This window comes from Megalobrama amblycephala, linkage group LG7 (assembly GCF_018812025.1).
Source record: "Megalobrama amblycephala isolate DHTTF-2021 linkage group LG7, ASM1881202v1, whole genome shotgun sequence".
Lineage (NCBI taxonomy): Eukaryota > Metazoa > Chordata > Actinopteri > Cypriniformes > Xenocyprididae > Megalobrama > Megalobrama amblycephala.
In genome coordinates this window covers 10222656-10244178 of record NC_063050.1, presented here as the reverse complement: position 1 = coordinate 10244178, position 21523 = coordinate 10222656, and the positions used below count along the sequence as shown (strand labels likewise).

Here is a 21523-nt window from a genome sequence, read left to right as displayed (position 1 = left end):
GACACCAGTGGAGACGTTGTGAGAATGTTCTGGGAATGTAAAATTTCTAGCGTTCAGAATATAATACAAACATGAAGGACTCTAAAAACAGTACAGGATAAAACAACACTTGAAGATGAATGATTGTGATTTTTTTATTATTATTATTATTAAATGCTTGAAAGAACAATAACAATTGTCATCATTGTCATATAATAACAATAACACAGTACGCCAGAGTCCAACAGTCTTTCAGTCCAGAGAGTGTAGAACCCAAGAGGCGACACTTTGATACTTTTTGGGTAACAAAAAGGGTGAAAATACTAACTGGACCATTGAATCCTTCACATCTTACGCACCCAAAATCGGTGAATTTCACTGCCAAATCAGAAGCGCAATAGAACAGTTTTTTAAATTAAGTCACCAGTAAATTGTATGGCTCCTACAGTGAATGCTGTATTGTCTTATATATGTTTTATTTTACCAGTTGTTGAATCCAACCATTAAACCATCTGAGGTAACGTAGTTAGCCTACTTTATTGAGTATTTCCATTTTATGCAACTTCACACATTTATTAATAGTAAATTAATAATTAATAAATGTAAGATCATCATGTTTGCAGCAAACAATATATTTCAGACCTAGTGGAGTAATAGTAATAATATCTAGGTCTGAATTGAAATGTTAATATTGTACGTTTTAATGCATTGCTGTGTCCGTTATCCCATAATAATTCCCACTTTTGGACACTTTTGCTTTTACAGACATTAGACAACACTGCAAAATCAAGCTGTTATATTCATATATTATTGTCCAACATTCCCAATTTTTCTGATTCATGTCCTTAATTTAGTTTCATATGTTGGTATTAATTCAGTGTTTATAATTCTGATACTTAATATAACCCAAACTGACTGGGTTTCTGGAGAGCAAAGGTTTTGTGAAAAAAAGTGGAAGACTTAAACACAAAGTGTGTAAAATAAACTGTTAAAAGGATTTGATGATCTCTAGTGATAGTATTTTATTCTGTGTTGTCATCATTCAGGATGGATTTCAGCTTTAATGTACGTTTTGTTTTAACAAAGCAGCTGATATTGCCATAGAAACTAGTGGACTGACGAGTCGCTTTCACAAATGGCGGAAACGCAGGGCTGCTGCTGGGCGCCGGTGTTGCAATGGATCGTTTTATTGAGTGTTGCTTCTTGTTAGTATGGAAGCCCGTTTCCGCAACTAAAAAAAAAAAAAAAAAAAGATTAATTGCGACTTTTTAACTCAGAATTCTACTTTATATCACGCAATTGTGAGATATAAAGTCGCAATTGCGAGTTAAAAAGTCAGAATTCTAAGATAAAAAGTCACAATTAAGTCTTTTAGTGGCTTTTTTTTTAACATATGGAGGCTTCCATATGTTAGTGTATAGTCTTTGGTCCAGATTAAGTGCCCAGTCATGAATGAATGATTGTGATTTACAGGTGACTCTCATCAAGGTTGATGTCAGTAGCAGGAGATGGTGACCTCTGGTGGTAGTTTGAGGGTTTGAACAAATGAGAAATAAAACTGATCAAGTTACAGAAACACAAAAGACAGAATAACAGAAGCTGATTGATCACTTTGAGACCATCAGTGAAACATTGTCCTTTGTGAATGTGCACAAAGTTTGTTTGAGGAAAAACATGAAATATACAGTTATGGTTTAATTTTTGTTAATTTGATTTAGTTGATCAGCATTTAGATGGTAATCGATCTGGCAACAGTTGGCCTTGTTTTTCTTGGACGAGCACTTCCAAGTAGATAAACTGCTCATAAGTGTTATGTTTTAGGAAATTAATATTTATGTTAATATTAGGAAGCAAATCCCCACACTCATCCTCATGAACGGCTCTGGTATTCCTACAGTTTATGTGGAGCGCGGCTTGTCAGGCTATCACCAGACCAAGCTCAATTTAAAATTGAACATTGGTCTGGGGAGTTTGCTATACTTTTCTACTGCACAAGAGGCGTGATCAACCAGCATTATTCACGCAATTGGATAGTCCTTCAACCAATCAGATCAACGATCCGGGTGACGTACTTTTGCAGAGCGAAAACTTCAGACAGGTTTAGTTTGTATTGGTTTGTATTGATCAGCGGTTTGCAGAAGCAGCAATGGCACTCGAGCGATTTTTGCAGGTTGTGCAAAAAACATGAAAGTGAGTGATATTTACACCCACTCGAGCGATTTGTTTGCTAAACTAAAGAAGTCATTCAGCATCATCGAGAGGTTAAAAGAAATTGGATTGACGGTCGTGCTTGTCGTGTTATACCCGCCAATAGCGAGCAAGGTGGATAAGCCAGTCTGTGATTGGTTTCTGCAAAAGTGTAACAGAAGCAGTAGAAATGAATGTACGGGTTTCCAGACTGAGTTGCCGGGTGAAATCAAATCGCCGGCAGATCAGGCTGGGTTTACCCAGTCTAGAGCGCGGCCGTATCCTGGAGGATCTGGTCATTTACACATAGAAGCACATATTGACAGAAGAACGGGGATAATAACGTTGTCCTAGAATGATTTAATATGTATTTGTCTTAAATAATAAAACATTGTTAAACACCTGACATGGTTATGGCATATTTTTAAATAATTCAGGTCTTCTTGGGTCCATTTGTTTTAAATTACCCGAGACCTGAAGCTACTATATCAGACCCGAACCGTATCCGAGGCCCTCGTCAAAGTTTTGGACCCGAATCCTCTCGAGTCTCTGGTCAGATCTCTGGTTTTCAGATCCAAATCGACCCGTGAAGACATCTAGTATCCACCACTGAACATCTCTGACTCAGGGTACGGTTACACGACAACGATGTGTCTTAAAAACTGATACGTTTTTATTTTTTATTTTTTGCATAAAGAAAATTATGTTATTAAAATGATTTCTGTTTACATGGATCCGTGAAAACGATTAAAAATGCTGAAACTGACGCTCTGTCCAGCCAGCCACTGCTGAGATGCGAGTATAACGCGTTCCCATCACTCTCGCTGCATTGAAATACATTATTTTACTATTATAAAAATATTCTTATGACTCTATTCTTTTGATGAAATTGTGTAGTTTTAATGATAATTAGAATAATTGTATGATTATATAGGCTATGATTTATATACAGTCAAACCAATATATATTCAGACAGTGGCTGGCTGGTTTAGGTCCAGCGAAGCATCAGTAAGCAACGAGTTGAGATCAGGGTCATTTGACTGCTTTAACTGAGATAAACCCATAAAACATCAATCATACAAAAGAACAGAGTCATAATATTATATTCATCATAATAAAATTGTGTATTTCTGTGCAGCAAGAGTGATAGGGAACATGTTACACTCTGCCAGCCACCAGCCCACCACTGACAGACCTGCCAGAATCAGACTGGCAGCTGCCACCAGATCATGTGACCTGTCAGTGGCTGCTCCCGCCAGCCAGTTGAAGATTGAACCCAAACTCAAACACTGTATTACTCATGCCTGGCCAGTATTTGGCGATGTCACTTTGTAAAGAAACATTACGCTCCTTTAGACTGAACATGTAACACACATGCATGACGTCACCTTTTTAACAAATTCCTGTTTTTGTATTTTACACAAATATGATAACAGTAGTGTTTTCAAAAACTTGCACTTTGAAACCCCTTTTTTTCAAAAGTTTGTGTTTTCAGTACCCCAAAATGTCATTGTGGTGTAAATGAACAGCCAAAACTCCAAAAGTTTTGGCCAAAAGTTTTCAGTCGTGTCGTGTAAACGGACCCTTAATTTGATCTTTTTTACACAATGACAATTCACCAGCTTTTTTACTTTCATCATGTTTCTTCCTGTTTCTTCAACTATACAGAAATAAACATCTTTAGTGACTCATCACTGATGATCCTGTCAATCATATGTGGCTCCGCCCACAGAGCTCAGGATTGGTTCCTTCATGCTCCGCCTCTTACTGCAGCATCTTCCTGTTGATCTGAACAAACAATAAGATGAAGAAAGACTGACTGAAGTTCATCAACAACATTATAAACCTTTCACAAGATCCACAAATCAATCACACTAGAGCTGAAGAGAGTTTGATGGATGATATTGAGAAGAGCTGCAGGTTCAGACACTCACTGATGGATTCTCATGTTTAGAAAAGCTCTGAGGATCAAGAGTCCTGCAGGAGTCTTCAGGAGCTCTGGGATGAACCGTCTGTGTGGAAGAGAGAGAGATCGGTCATGTGATCATCTGTGATGGATCATGTGACTGTGACGTCTCACTTACTGTGAGTGTGTCGTACAGGTCAGAGGTCGTGGACTTGAGATCAAGAGCTGTATATGTGTCTTCATTGGGATCAGAGATCTACAGGAGAGACAGAAGGACACACGTCACAAAATATCACAACAATAAATATATAAAAAATATGGTCAATGATAAATTTAGGAATATACACGTTTTTATAGAAACACTGTAAAAATACAGGAAAAAAGATCCCTGACAATGTTCAAAATAAATGGGACGCCATACGCTTTTCATGGCTTCAAATTCAAGTCACATGACAGATTAGACCATGATTTTGACCACATAAAACAAATCTGTGATAAATGATTGTACATGAATGAAGTCGTCTCTGATTGGTCAGTGTCGTGGCAGACATGTGTCTTGTACAAAACCCTTAATTATCATTAAAAACTCAACCAGATTGGATAAATTGACTAAAAACTCCCACTCACAACTGTCCAATAAAATCAGGTTTGTTTTTTGATTTTTATATTATAGTACAAACTGGTTACTGACTGGATTGTGACTGAGAAGGTTTGAATCCCGTCGGTCTGTACAGTTACAGTCTGAAACAGACAACAGCTGATGTGAATCATGTTGAGATGATTTACCTGTTTCACTGTGAGATCTTCAGTTTGACCATCCCTTCGTTTCCTCCTGTTATAATGACAGACATTAACAGCATATGGACTCTATTACATTAAGAGAAAATATGAATGTTGATTTTAAAGATTACTAATAATACAACTGAGCCATTAGATACATTAGACCAAAAGTGAACTTATTCAATCACTGCAGGGTTTTTTGTTATTGTGCTCACATTATAAAGAGGATGAGGATGATGATGAAGAATAATCCTCCAGATGTCGCTGCGATCACAATCACATTCCTACCAGCACCATGATGAACTGAAAGAGAGGAAGATCATCATGATTAACTCTCCAAACTGATGAATGATGTGAAGATACAGGAGTGTGTTAATAAAAGCTTCACCTGTGACAGTTACAGCGTCTGATCTCTGAGATCCATGTTGATTGTGAGCCTGACAGTAGAAGCGTCCACTCTGTAGTGCACTGAAACTCTGTCCAGATCCAACAGCTGAGCTTTCATTCTCCTTAAACCAGCTGATTTCTGCAGGAGGGTTTGAATCACTGCTGCAGATCAGAGTCACTGAATCTCCTGACACTATTTCACCAGATGGACTGATGGACACTGAGACGCTCTTTGGAGGATCTAAAAAATGAAAATCAAAAAATTGCACGAAACATAAATTTGAGATCACAGACATGTGTTGTCAACATCATCAGCTTCAAGAACTCAGGATGTTTTCACAACACTGCATTTTGGTTGCTGTGAGGTTACACTGCAGTATAAAAATATTCTAAAAACCAGTGCCATGAAATAATAATATGTTAATGTATAAGATACAGTATAAGATGTGCAATTTACATGTTTGGCTTATTTAATACATTTGAAAATCTGTGAAAAAAGTCACCACTATGCCACTATGTTGCATCTTTAATAACTTATGCCAAAATGCTGTACTGTAAATTTGTCTTAATTTTATACAACCAAAACATATGATTATTAGACTGCTGATTTTGTAGGCAATGCATATAATTTTACGAGGCTACACAGAAGGACATCAAGGAGGAAGGTTGTGAACTAGTTATGTGTGTAAATTACCTGATAGATTATGATCATTTTTAATGATTATTTTCAGAGTTGTTAGAAATACATATATCTAAGTGAATGACCTATGATGTGATTGGACGACAGCATAAAAAAAAAATAGAAGAACATATTTATGATAAATAAAAATTTAAAATTGTCATTATCTGTGTTGTCCTAATGCTGTATGATCTTATATTTTCAGAGCAGAAAAAAGAGAAACTGAAAAAACATCTTGCTTGTGATCATTCATATAATGACTGTGAACAGTGACCAGCTTTAACAAATGATGTAAACTTAGCACAGAATGATCACATAGGCGGCTAGTGACATTGTCAAAGTGTTTTGGAGGCATTACGATTTCAGCGCTCTAACACCCCCACAACAGTTGTACAAATTCAGTGAAGAATCCAGCTGCCCGACAGAGAAAATTGCATTGGGCTACTTTTTTTGCACAGACCAAAGCATGATCTTTTCATTAGTTTTGATTTCTGGAAATGGCGCACACGTGTTCTTTTCCTGCACTATTAGACTCATGAACACACATTTGTTCAAGTCAGACCAATGGCCAAGGTCGGATTTTTTCACAAAATAATAAAATTGTTTTTGTTAATTAATTTTCTTTTTCTTTTTTTTTTAACTGAATCCTGTCGTATACCCCCAGAACATTTGGAATATGTGACATGATTTGTATGGGTTCATTTAGTAATACTTTAACATATTTTAAAATGGTCTCAATTCACTGCCATAGAATTATGGAGGAGAGTGAGCAGGACATTCATTCATTCATTCATTCATTTGTTTGTTTGTTTATATGTAATTTCTCAGTTTGTGGTCTGAATAACAAAGAAGTTCATACGGCATTAGAACAACACTAGGGTGAGTAAATGATGACTTTTCACTCATGGGTGAACTCCCTGTAAGGGCAAAGCACCAACAAAATCAATTAGGAGGTGTTTCATTTGAACTATTTCCCACATTGTGCATGTGAGATGCTGCTCATCTGAAAGATCAAACCCTACAGACTAAACGGTTCTGCCCACTGCCTGCCATGGACCTTTTCAATATCTAAACACATACATGTTGTTTTTGAGCACTATTGTCAGCTTGATGCCCCCTTTAGGTGGGGATATGAACTGCATTATGAGGAAGCAAATAAACATTGCCATATTCTATAATTAGTAAACTGTAAACACATTACTCTTAATGTCATTTGGTGTTCCTAGAATATAGTAGGTGGTATTTGGAAATAATGTTTATAAAGTCACAAAAGATGTGCTAATCATGAAATAATATTTCAGATTTATACATTTGAGCTATAAATAACCAAATCTGTACTCACACATGACTTTGAGCTGAACAGCAGGAGAGATGTGATTGTGTCCGTGTACAGCACAGCTATATCTGCCTGCATCCTCTCTTCTGACTGACTGCAGCAGGAGTTCATTGTTTCTGTCTCTTCTCTCAGTTAATGGCTGTGAGTTTCTGTACCAGATGAATGTTGCTCTGTCAGTCAGAGTGCAGCTGCTTTTACATGTCAGACGGACTGAATCTCCCTCTGTCACTCTCTCAGGAGACTCCACCTGAAGATCTGAACACAACACACACATTATATCTAGTGCTGCTGTCATACACTGATTATTATTCAACATAATGCACAGAAGAAGAGAGAAACCTCATGAAAGTCACCTGTGACAGTAAGATTCACTCCTGGATAACCAATCCACTTGTCTTCTTTAGTGATGAATCTGAAATAGTACATGTGTGAATCCTTCAGTGTCACATGACTCAGTCTGATGGTGCAGTTCTGCTGTTTATCTCCCAGATACTGAAACCTCTTTTTGTATTTATCGTCATTAGACAGATCTGGATGCTCTCCATCATCTGTTTCCAGTGTTTTGGTCCAGAACACTTTCTTGATCTGATGTCCAGTAGGGTATGTATAAGTGCAGTTCATTATCACTGATGAGTTCTTTAGTGCACAGATGTGTGAAGGACTGTAACTCACACCCCAACTAGCATTATCACTGAAAACTCCTGAAAAAAAAAATTATAATAACCAAAGCAGAAAAAAACTAATAGAATATATTTGCTCAAAGTTTGAATGTGTTGTGGTTGTCGAAGAAAAACAAAATTTAACATTCGAGACAAAAGCATGAAAATGGAATAGAAAATACTACTGTTTAAAGATGAACATATTAATCAAAGTAAATAGATATTATGCTGATTGAAACTACAATTAATACCATATTATTTGCTAAGAAAATCCATATAATGAAGATAACTTTGCCATTACATGAATGAGTAAAGCAGTGGTTTGACATAACAAAGACAGACATAGTACTTCATACTTGCATTGCTTTTTTATTATTCCTTTTTGTATATAATTAATTGAACTAAATTAGCATGTTTACCAATGAGCAACAAACATGCTACTTCATTAAAGAAAAACAAATGAAAACATGACAAGAAAGCACTGAACAGAACATGCAGAAAAAACATTAGAGACTTACCTTGAATCATGAGGAGAAAGATCAGAGGAAGAGGAGTTATTCTGACTGACATCAGCATAGCAACACCTACAACACAATAACTCCTAAATGATATAGGCTGAGATTGTCAACATACATAATCAATAAGAGCAGCATTTCTGCTCAATCTGTGTTCTTTATCATTAAGCAAGACTGTCTTTTCCAATGTGACATCAATCGTCTTTTAAAATGTATGACTCTTAAAAAAAAAAAGATATAGTAGATAAGATATTTAGAATTGGTTCAATAATTCAATAAAATTGATAAGAAGCTGGTCATACCGTAGAGCAGGACACCTCAGCCGTAACCAAATGACACTTGAAGAGAAATAAGGAAGGTTCAAGTCTACCAGCCTCATTTATAACCAGAACTGCATCATTTCCTCTTTTTTTTTTTCTCATTGTTGCTTACCTTTGATTAGTGACATACAAATATATATATTTTTTTTTAAGTTTTTTTTTTCCCTGTCTTTTAGATTTTTTCAAAATACTAGAAACATATAAGCTGGACTTTCATGATGCATATAGTAAACACAAATGAAAAACAAGCTAAAGTCTTAAAATATAAAAGTGTGCTGACACAAGGACCTACGCAGATCTGTTATTCATAGATGCTGTGAAATATGAAGGCAAACTGATGGTGACTGTAAGTGTTGCACATACATATGAGTCATTTTCAGAAAGTTTTGTGGCTTGCGTCACTATGAACGTGTGACTATTTATGACATGCTGTTATAATTTTGCATATATATAAGATGATTTAATACATTTTCATTTCATTAGTAACAATGAAAATCAGTAGCATGTACATGTTAGCCATCTATTATTTTAGACATTAGACATAAAGCACATTTTTAGGATACATTTTTTTTTCAATACATATACACATTCATGTATGAAAATAGGAGGGTTTCACTTCTCTGACCAGCAGAAACTATAGTGAGAATTTAGTCTGCAGACGAATTACCAACCAATGCCAAAGTTATTAATAGATTTGAATGACAACAACTGGCCTGAAAGCTTTGAAATAGCAATAATTAATTTCATGTAACAATGGAAAAACTTTAAGTTGTCACCCTCATTGTTCTCTCAGATAAACTTGATGTTTATACTCTTTCAGTGGGCAACTAATTTTGGTGCTTGACCACACGTAACGGATATGAGCTGTCTGATGTCATTACTGCCAGAGGATGTGAAGGAGAAATGACTGCTATATAAGGTGATATATGTTTGCTGGTTCAAAGTTCTGCAAGGATCCATGTGATAAAAAAAAACATCCTTGTTGACCCATTCAAGACAACTAGGGAAAGATATTACATGTATCTATGAAACCCCCTGTTTCAGCACCAGTCTGTTCTTACCATGGTTTAAAAAATGCCACAAAAGTGTGTGTGGTGAGCTGCGGAGGGAAGGGGGAAGAGAGGAGACAGACAACACAACAACAGCTTCTGATTCAGACAGTTTTATTTAGCTCTCATTGAGTTAAGAGCATCAAAGCTTCCCACAAATGCATGCTGCAATTTACCATTACTCAACACAATACGCATACATGGTTTTGTAAGCTCAGCGTAAATTACACAAATACATATCCTGTGATAGCTATAATTTAATACCCAAATAATGCACAGCCGTTCACATTTGTACTCTCCATTGAAAATATATATGAACATGCTGTTGCATCTTTTATAACTTTTTTACTATATATAGTACACCAATAACTCATCAGTGTCTCATAATTATTCATAAGACTTTAGTATAAGAAAACGTCACGTCCTGTGACGCTGACACGAAGACAAATTTAAACCTGGAGAATGAAAATTGTACCAATTTACCAAAAGGCTTAAAATGAACACATTTTCTCTTATGATTAAAACTAAGAGATGGTAACTATGATGTTAAACACACATAACTCTATTAAAATCTCGACCCTTAAAGATAAATGTGCTCACAGAGTATATAAGTGGGCTTTGGCTGAAAATTGTATAATGGTTAATAATAATTGTCTCTATATGTGTCTTTATATGGCCAAAAGAATTCTCCAACAGACAGTTGCAGTTAAAAAAATATATCTGCAAGCAGCAATTAAGGAGCCAAGCACAAAGAAGGCACGATAAGTCATGCCACCATACCTGTGAGTGTCAGACCAACTGCAACAATGAGCAATTAAAGACATCTTAAGGTGTTTGTAGGCAAGATTGCTGAAAAAGCATTAATACTAAATTACTAGTAATATGATTTAATGGTTATCACTTTCAACCAATAGGTGGCGCTGTGTCCAAACTGATGTGGTGTGGTCACACTAGGTGTCAATCTGACAAAGCATTGCAGAGATACAGCCTCAGAGTCTTTTGGCTTCATTCCATCGAATCTGTCCATGCAGTATATCTAATTTTCCATAACTTTTTGTTGGACTGTTCTGAAGATGATCTGCAATAAATTTGGTGCAAATCAAACCAACGGTCTAGGAGGAGACTGAAAAAGTAGGTTTTTAAAGAAAATCAAAATGACGGACAGGAAGCTTGGCCAACTATGGCTACACTGGTATCTAGGTTCTCGGCGTGATCCAGGGAATCTATTAAGACCAGTTTCATGACAATAGGCTAAATGAATCAAAAGCTATCATCTTTTTTTTTAAAGTTTTATAACTTTTGACCACAAGGTTGCACAGTCTTGAAATTTTTTGAGCACCTTCAGGGAATGGTGCCCATGGCACATACCAAGTTTCATAACGATACACCAATGCATTCGTAAAACATAGTAATTTATATCATATAACTGTATTGTAGTAGCAATTTCATGTTTTATGTATGGATGTGTACTCATAGTGCGCCTTTACAGTTTTGGTGAAAATATCAAATTTTGTTTAGGAGTTATAGACATTTATATTTATGAGCACATAAAAAATGACCCATGCGTGAGTTTGATTGGATTTTTTTGCCACTTACTATCAAATTTTTGACATTTGGCCATTAGCGTATAGCCAGCAATCTAAGGAGATGACTCCCGTGAAAATAAGTCAAGTATATAAATAATTCTTTTTCACCACTAGGTGGTGCTGGTCCAAAACTTCACAGACTTCTTCACAGCACAACTTTTAAGAAATCCTTCAGATTATATTGATAAAGCTGATCTTCTGCTGTTGAATCACAGTGCTGCTGTAATCAATAATGTAAATCTAATTCAGAGATTGGGCTCTAAATGAGTTCAGTGATTCAGATCAAATAATGATTATGTGAAAACATAACCAACACCACCTGATCATCTTTTCTCTTTGCTTGTCTGGATGTTATAACTCCGTTAAAACAGCCCAAACAAAATTTTATTTTAAAAAGTCAAGGGTCAAGAGCCCAACTAAAGCAAACGCCGATCTCCATGATGGTAACTTAAAAATTGTGATTTTTCTCCTTTGGTGATTCTGCTTGTTATCATCAGGTGTCTTCAATAATGGTCAGTCATCACTAAATTAATCACTTAATTAACTCATTAACTTTAACACCGCTTCAGTGTTCATTTAACACTCTTATTTTAACACTTTAACACTCTTGAGTATGGTTTCACATGTACTCCCAGGAGAGTTAATTTAACACTGCGGTTTTTGCTGTGCATTGTGCCAATGACCCATACCAAGTTTAATAACGGTATGTTCATGCTTTCGTAAAATACAGCATTTTTCTACAACATTCAAAATGGTCAATGCCCAAAATGGCCAACATAGAAAAATTAGATGTCATTGGACTCGGCATGTTGCCCCTAATCCAATGAGACCACTTTTATGATTTTTGGCCAAAACAGCCATTTTTCATATGTCTGGACCAGCAGGTGGCGCTGTGCCGAAACACTGCACACTGCCTCAGATCATGCTTGTGAGGGCATGTTGCAAGTGTGGTCCAAATGCGATAAAGCATTGTGGAGATATAGCCTCACATCTATTTTCGCAAGCGCTACATAAAATTTGTTTGTAAATTTCTCGATAAAGGGACAAGTTATCGAAAAGCTTTTAATAATATTTTGGCAGCATGGTCTAAAGAAAATGTGAGCCAATTTTGGTGAAAATCTGACAAACCATCTAAAAAAATTTTTCTCGCAAAATTCAAATCTGTGTTTCTAGCCAATACGGTTCAAAAGTGATTAGCATAAACGTGAATGAAATTTTGAACAGGTGGTGGCGCTAGAGGGATTAATCTAGAGATTCCAAATTAGCTGTGGTTATTGACTGTCCTCTATAGTGCGCCAAATTTCATAACTTTTTTCTATGGGCTGCCACTGACTCCCAGAGGGGAAGAAAAAGAATCCCAACGGATACAACAGGTGCCTACACACATTCGGTGCTTCGTCCCTAATTAATCAGACCAAAATTCTTTAAACAACATTTTGAAAGGAGGCTCCATAGATTTTGTACAAACTAGATGTGAATAATTTAGGACTTTAGTAACATTACAATCAGACAACCAGAGCATACGTGAGAGAGAGAAAAGAAAACAATAAGCCAAAGCATGGAATAATCCAGCTCTTAATAAAGCTAAACAGGAGTAAAGAAAATCCAGCCTCAGACTAGCAGAGCCACAGTCCAACCACATGAGGGAGTTGTTATCATGGAGATCTGTTGATCATTTGACTGTGCTGTAAATCACTGATTGATCCTCCATGATCTGATCAGCAGATCTGTAAAATCAATATATTCAGAGATAAAGGCATCAGTGACCTTTACAGATCAGTACTGACTACAAATACAACCTCAATCAATACAGGAGCTAAATTAAAAATGGATGAGGCTCAAAAATGCCCTGATTAAATTCTAAATATTTTAATATGTCATGAACATGTCATGATTTTGTTTCTCACCTCATGGCAGGATCAGTCTGGTATGTCCTGATATTGCCATACTGGCTTTCGTTCTCTTCTGGTCTGTTCATCTCTTTGTTTCTGTGATGCAAGACAGTTGCATACTGGATCTCGTCTGTATCTTCAGAATCAGAAGCTTTTTCTTCAGACTGATCACCAGAGAAATTGCTGAGGGTAATTAAGGCATACAGGGCATCATTTTGATTTGCAGCATCAGATTCAGACTGAACCCCATCATGAGCTGATACTCTGCCTGTTACGTTGACATACAGATCATCCTAAAATAAGAGAAAATGACACTTTATTAAAGAAAAGCTTTGAGTATAACAAGGTTAATGCTCATTTGATCATTTGATTTACCTGCTTTTGTTGGATGTGTTCAGCTTTGTGTTTTTTCCTTCTGTAATAAAGAATTATCTAAAAATTAAGATTTTTTAATAAGATAATTTTAATTTGTTTATAAAAATTAATTGGCTTGGTATACTAATGTGCTTTCTGACAGAATTAACTTACATGAACACAATGATGAAAATGAAGATTAAACCTCCCAATCCACCAGCGAACCCAGCTGCTGCATAAAGAAACTTCCTTCCTACAAGACAAGTGACAGGACATTGTTTTTATCATTGTCTAGAATGACAGAAACATACAATAAATCCTACTGTATGGCAGGAGGTGGCAGCATTTCAATAATGTTTAATTCACAATACAAAAGCAAAAGAAAACAAGATTAGCCTATAAAATATGGTTATTAAGAAAACAAACAGCAATTTTGTAAAGTAGCACCATCCAACAGCGACCACCAGGGGGGAATGTAAAGTGAGAATCATGAGATCCAAGTGAAAAGTCACGTGAGAGAAGACAATAGGTGTTTGACTTGAAGAGGCGCTGCACAGACTAATGGGTGTATGACATTAAAGCACAATGAGAGTGATTAGAGAGCAGATGGCTCTGTAGAAAATCTTTTTTTTTTTACTGTACTATTGTAGTTATTTTTTAAGCATAGTAATTTAAAAAGCACATAAACTAGATGAGACTTTAAAGTTGTTTAAAAAAATTATGTAATCTTATAATCATAGAATATTGCAGTATTGTCACATGCATGTTCTGTTTTGGTTTAGTTCTAGTTCCTGTACCTGTTTCCTTTGTTCTCATTTCCCCGCCACTCGTTTCCTTGGTTACATATTAAGTTGACCTAGTTTCCTGCGTGGCAGTTTGTTCCCTTAGTTACTGATTATGTTCACCTGCTGTTCATTTAGTTACCTCATAATTCTGTATATTTAATCCCTTAGTTTCCTCAGTTCACTGTTCTGTGTCGTTGATGTTTAGTGTGGTTGTACTATTTTGAGTCCTTGTGGTTCTGTAGGGGACTTATTTTTAGTAAAAGATGTAGTTTTGTTGTATTGCTCATGATGCAAATATAATCATCTTTATTATATTTTATACCCCCATATTCTTTGGTAATCAAACATGCTAACTGAAAGTGCATAGTGTGTTTATTTTCTAGAGCTCATCAGAAGAAGAAATGCCCATCCAATCACAGACTGACTGATACACACCAGGTACAGTGACAGTTACAGCGTCTGATCTCTGAGATCCATGTTGATTGTGAGCCTGACAGTAGAAGCGTCCACTCTGTAGTGCCCTGAAACTCTGTCCAGATCCAACAGCTGAGCTTTCATTCTCCTTAAACCAGCTGAAGTTCAGAGCAGGAGGGTTTGAATCACTGCTGCAGATCAGAGTCACTGAATCTCCTGACACTATTTCACCAGATCCGTTTACCAATACTGAGACACTCCTGGGAGGATCTAAAACAGACAAAAGAAACTATATTCATATTTTGGGATCGTTAATCCACTAGTTTGTTTGTTGAAGCATTATTAACTCACACATGATATTTAAAGTCACAGCATCAGAGTATTTCTCTCCATGTTTATTTCTGGATCTGCACTTGTATTCTCCACTGTCATCAGAGCTGATCTTTGAGATGCTGTAGATTCTTCCAGATCCTACAAACGTTCCTCCTTTAAACCAGCTGATTTCTGCAGGAGGGTTTGAATCACTGCTGCAGATCAGAGTCACTGAATCTCCTGACACTATTTCACCAGATGGACTGATGGACACTGAGACACTCCTGGGAGAATCTAAAACAGACAAATAAATAAATAATAATAAAAAAAATGCAAAAATTACAAAATTATGAATTTAGAAATTTTAAACAATGTGCAGATGATCATTAACTCACACATGACGTTTAAAGACACATTATCAGAGTATTTCTCTTCAAGTTCATAGGTGGATCTGCACTTGTATTCTCCACTGTCATCAGAGCTGATCTTTGAGATGTTGTAGATTCTTCCAGATCCTACAAACGTTCTTCCTTTAAACCAGCTGATTTCTGCAGGAGGGTTTGAATCACTGCTGCAGATCAGAGTCACTGAATCTCCTGACACTATTTCTCCAGATGGACTGATGGAGATCACTGGATTCTCTGGAGGATCTACAGGAGAAATATTTAAAGTGTTATTGTCAATCCCCAATTCATCACTAATGGCATCAAAGTTTCAAGAAAAACTCTAAGTTGTAGGTTTTACATGGATATTTGGTAAGTGAACATGGTCATGATCATGATTGATTTACTCACAATAACTCTGATTCAATTAATCTCAAATGTGTTCAGACACTATTTTAATCAAAATGTTTGGAGATTGTATGACTGTAAAAGTGACTGTGTGCAATAGAAAGTGTCAAAGCCATTAATACAAAGAAAAGCCTACAACATTTGCCCTCATATTTTATATTTAAGAAACCTTAAAAAATGGACATACGGTAGGCTAAATAAAATACATACATCTGATATTGAGTTGAACAGCAGCAGATCTGTAACTGTGCCCATCTACACCACAGCTATATCTGCCGGTATCTTCTCTGCTGACTCTCCAGAGTTTGAGCTGGTTTCCAATAATTCCTGTAGTTACTAGCTGTGAGTTTCTGTACCAGATGAATGTTGCTCTGTCAGTCAGAGTGCAGCTGCTTTTACATGTCAGACGGACTGAATCTCCCTCTGTCACTCTCTCAGGAGACTCCACCTGAAGATCTGAACACAACACACACATTATATCTAGTGCTGCTGTCATACACTGATTATTATTCAACATAATGCACAGAAGAAGAGAGAAACCTCATGAAAGTCACCTGTGACAGCAAGATACACTCCTGGAACACCAGTCCATTTACCATCAGATTTATCAGTGATGAATCTGAAATAGTACTCGTGTGAATCCTTCAGTGTCACATGACTCAGTCTGATAGTGCATTTATGCTGTTTATCTCCCAGATACTGAAGCCTCTGACTGTATTCAGTGTCATTAGACAGATCTAGAAGCTCTACACCCTCTTGTATAGGGCCTTTGGTCCAGAAGACTTTCTCGATCTGATATCTAGTAGGGTATGTATAAGTGCAGCTCATTATCACTGATGAGTTCTTTAGTGCACAGATTTGTGAAGGACTGTAGATCACACCCCAATAAGCAGTAGAAACCCCTGAAACACAAAATTTATATAGTTGGGGTGCATAGATAAATGAAAATATCACAGACAAAACTGGAGACCTCGGTTCAGGGCTTAAAATGCCAAATAAATGGTTTGGAGAGCCGAATTGAGGAAATGGAGGAACGGATAAGCGCTGCTGAGGAGACTGGGATGAGGCACGAAAGTGCACTCCGACATCTCCTAGAACAGTGGTTCTCAAACTTTTTACACCAAGTACCACCTCAGAAAATATTTCTATCTCCAAGTACCACCATAATGACCAACATTTAAATACAGTAGCGTAGTAGGCCTAATTATTCAGCTTAAGTTCAAAAACGAGGTAGTTTATTATTGTTAAACACTGTAAATGCACAGTTTGAACTGCACTTACATACACGTATTTGTGCGTGATTGAAAAGTGCACGGTCTTGCATCCCACCAGTTGAGAAAAATTGACGTAAGCTATATATAATGTTTGCCGTTCTCTGTTGTTCTGCTGAAGCTCATTCGGCAGCTGTATCATTTCCGCGTGCGTTTGACTTGCACCTGGTGCTGATGAGGCGATGTTGGAGTGCACGTCTGAAAAGTCTCCCATTTTTTGTGGTCTTAAAGAGAAAGTTCTGCGTTTAAATAAACGCAATTCTTGTCAACAAAAAAGTAGACAGAAACAAAGGTTGTGAGCGGGTGGCCAAGCTTAGGCCAAGGGTGGCCACGGCCACCCCCTGGCTCCGCCCACCTGTGCTCGGTTCACTTTTGTCCTCTTCAGTTCTTGTGCTTGACACTTTCTCCTCCCGATCCACACTTCTCTTACCAGATTGAAGCCACGATAGCAGTTTCGTTGAACTTTTCATAATTTATCTACCTCCACCTCTTCCCATCACAGCCAATTCATATTTAATTCAGCAATTCCTCTGCATACCACTAGTAGGAGCCTGCGTACACACTTTGAAAATCACTGTCCTAGAACATGAGGTGGATCTCACAGGTAGATGCGAAGACTTGCCAAACAGACTTCGTAAATTTCCTTTGTTCTGTCTTACTTTTGGGATAATTGATTTGTTTTTAAATTGCCGGATGCTTGATTTGTTTCTAAAACATGGAGGCGGCCATGTTTCAGAATGGAACATATTGGTTACTGGCACATACAACAATTATAACCAAGTCAATGGACAATTTTATTTTATGCTTTTATTTAGGTCTCAAAAAAGTTGGCACGGGGCAACAAACGGCTGAAAAAGCAAGGCGTTTTGAAAAGATTCAGCTGGGAAAACATCCAGCAACTAATTAAGTTAATTGATATCAGGTCTGTAAAATGATTAGCTATAAAAAAGGATGTCTTAGAGAGGCAGAGTCTCTCCAATCTGTGAAAGAGTGCATAAAAGAAATTGTGGAAAACTATGTTCCTCAACGTCAAATTACAAAGGCTTTGCAAATCTCATCTAGAGTGCATAACATCATCAAAAGATTCAGAGAAACTGAAGAAATCTCTGTGCGTAAGGGACAAGGCTGAAGACCTTTATTGGATGCCCGTGGTCCTCGGGCCCTTGGACAACACTGCATCACTCATCGGCATGATTGTGTCAATGACATTACTAAAAAGGCCCAGGAATACTTCCAGAAACCACTGTCTGTAAACAATCCGCCGTGCCATCTGCAGATGCCAACTAAAGCTCTATCATGCAAAAAGAAGCAATATGTGAACATGGTCCAGAAGCACCGTCGTGTCCTGTGGGCCAAGGCTCATTTAAAATGGACTGTTTCAAAGTGGAAAAATGTTCGATGGTCAGACAAGTCCAAATTTGACATTCTAGTTGGTAATCACGGACACCGTGTCCTCCAGGATGAAGAGGAGGGAGACCCCCTAGTGTGTAATCAGTGTTCAGTTCAAAAGCCAGCATCTCTGATGGTATGGGGGTGCATAAGGGCGGCTTGCATGTTTTGGAAGGCACTCTGAATGCTGAAAGGTATATAAAGGTTTCCAGACAATGTCTATTTCAGGGAAGCCCTTGTTTATTTCAGCAGGACAATGCAAAACCACATACTGCAGCTATTACAACAGCATGGCTTTGTCGTTGAAGAGTCCATGTGCTGAATTTGCCTGCCTGCAGTCCAGATCTTTCACCTATAGGAAACGTTTGGCAGATCATTAAATGAAAAATATGTCAAAGATGACCACAAACTCTTCAGCAGGTGGAAACCTATATCAGGCAAGAATGGGACCAAATTTCAACACCAAAACTCCAGAAACTCATTACCTCGATGCCCAGACATCTTCAAACTGTTTTGAAAAGAAGAGGAGATACTACATCATGGTAAATATGCCTCCATCCCAACTATTTTGAGACCTGTATAGCAGGCATCAAATTTGAATTATAAAATTTCTCCGCTTAAACATTTATCTATGTTCTATTGTGAATAAAATATTGGCAAATTTTTGATATAGCATTTGATATAGGGTGTACTGGGTGTTTCTGGAACAGACTCTTAATTATATGGGATTTCAGGATTTCACGACATTGTCCCACTCAGACAATGAGGTATCTTTTTGATGGTCTAGTCAGGGGTTCAGATACTTGGATGTCATCCTTACACCCATGCTATCACGTTTATACCTGGCTAACTAAACACAGCTTTTTGAGATCATAAAAATAGACTTGGCAAGATGTGAAGTACTACCTCTGTCCATTTTAAGTAGGATAGAAACTAGGGGTGTAACAATATTGTCACAGGATCCAAAGAGACGTGAAACAGGAAATTTCACAAAATAGTCCTTTAAAGGTGGGGTAAGTAGTTTTTCAAAAACGCTGTTGGACATAGTTGATATCTGAAATCAACCCAAACAAACCCACCCCTCTCTTCATTGCTCCGCTTCCAAAACTCACACTCCAATCCTAACCACCCTAATCCGAGTCAGTCTCGAACCCCGGCCCGATCGCTGCTGGCAGGCAAGGCGAGTGCACTAACAATGATGCTAAACACAGTATTCTCTAGCGGTCATCAATGCGCAGTGGTTTACCTGCTCAACTCTCACTATCTGGCCTCTGTTACACATGCAATGCGAGTGGATGTCTGTTTATCACAGCTGACACGAAACAAAATGCTTCACAAAAAAACAAAGTGCAGTTGATGAATGAACAACAAGGAAGCACAAAAAATGAACGTACAGTACACAAGAGTAAATACATAGTGTTCGTTGTTAGTCGCAAACAGCACAGCAGCTCCAGACAATCAAAACCCAGTGTTACTCACATGAGAAGCAGAATCAAAGCAGCCTCTGCATCTGTTTTCAGGCCTTCCCGCTTAGCTCTGTTCAGCGCTGGAAAGCTTTTCTAATATAAACGTGGGTCCTCATAAACCTTCACTACAGTGATATTCTTTTGAGCTCTTTTGTATTGTCTCATCTCTTTTTCTGCAGTTTTTTTTTTCTCCCTCTTGCTCTTTCTATCAGATAACTGAAACATGACTAACATAGACGATGACTGGCAAAGAACTGAACCAAACTACTATATATAATGTTGAATATAATGTATAATAATGCAATGGGGAAATATTTGTGGGTCCTGATAATGCTAAATGTCTTACGTTACCAGTAAAAAGCGGTACACTATTTTAAGTATATCTAGTCAGTGACAGATTGCAAACATATTCATCTAAAATAAATCTGTTTCAGTGTTAGAATCATGAATATTTTTATTCTGGTCTTTTACCACTGTACTAGTATTAATTTGTATTCTTGTGTTCACTTGTATTCATTTCCACCCCCAACGTAATACCAAATTTAGCATTTTAATCAACAGTACATTTTTTTTTTGTTATCCTTTTATCATATGTCTTGGAGTATCACAATAATATTTTATCGTGAGTTCAGTATCGTGATATGTATCGAATCATGACATGAGGGTAACGTTACACCCCAAATAGAAACAGTGAAAATTAATGTATTGCCGAGACTTCTCTTGTTATTTCAACTCCTCCTGGTTTGGGTTCTGGTCTCAGCATTTAATAAACTATATCAGGCAAGAATGGGACCAAATTTCAACACCAAAACTCCAGAAACTCATTACCTCGATGCCCAGACATCTTCAAACTGTTTTGAAAAGAAGAGGAGATACTACATCATGGTAAATATGCCTCCATCCCAACTATTTTGAGACCTGTATAGCAGGCATCAAATTTGAATTATAAAATTTCTCCGCTTAAACATTTATCTATGTTCTATTGTGAATAAAATATTGGCAAATTTTTGATATAGCATTTGATATAGGGTGTACTGGGTGTTTCTGGAACAGACTCTTAATTATATGGGATTTCAGGATTTCACGACATTGTCCCACTCAGACAATGAGGTATCTTTTTGATGGTCTAGTCAGGGGTTCAGATACTTGGATGTCATCCTTACACCCATGCTATCACGTTTATACCTGGCTAACTAAACACAGCTTTTTGAGATCATAAAAATAGATTTTTTATTGATATTATTGAACAGGTCTACCTACTAAAAATCATATAGCACGTATTTATAGGAAGCTAATGCAGGACCAATCTGATGAGACATTTCATATCAAAAGAAATTGGGAATTAGAGTTAAATACTAAAATAGAGGATGAGGTGTGGATAAATGTATGTGCCAGCTGTCATAAGGGTATTAGCAGTCCAATGTGGAAGGAATTTGATTGGAAAATGAAAATGAGAATCTTCAGAG

General features: G+C 37.1%; 2 protein-coding genes across 4 annotated transcripts in view; both read right to left on the bottom strand.

Moving 5' to 3' along the window:
- Positions 1–21523, bottom strand: part of LOC125271244 (polymeric immunoglobulin receptor-like) — a 477349-nt gene that overhangs the window by 65907 nt on the left and 389919 nt on the right. The gene's annotated exons all lie outside the window — the stretch shown is intronic.
- Positions 1–21523, bottom strand: part of LOC125271202 (sialoadhesin-like) — a 136104-nt gene that overhangs the window by 25778 nt on the left and 88803 nt on the right. The window contains exon 7 of the mRNA XM_048195205.1: positions 5369–5480. Coding sequence (XP_048051162.1) covers positions 5369–5480 — 112 coding nt within the window. The remainder of the gene's footprint in view (positions 1–5368; positions 5481–21523) is intronic.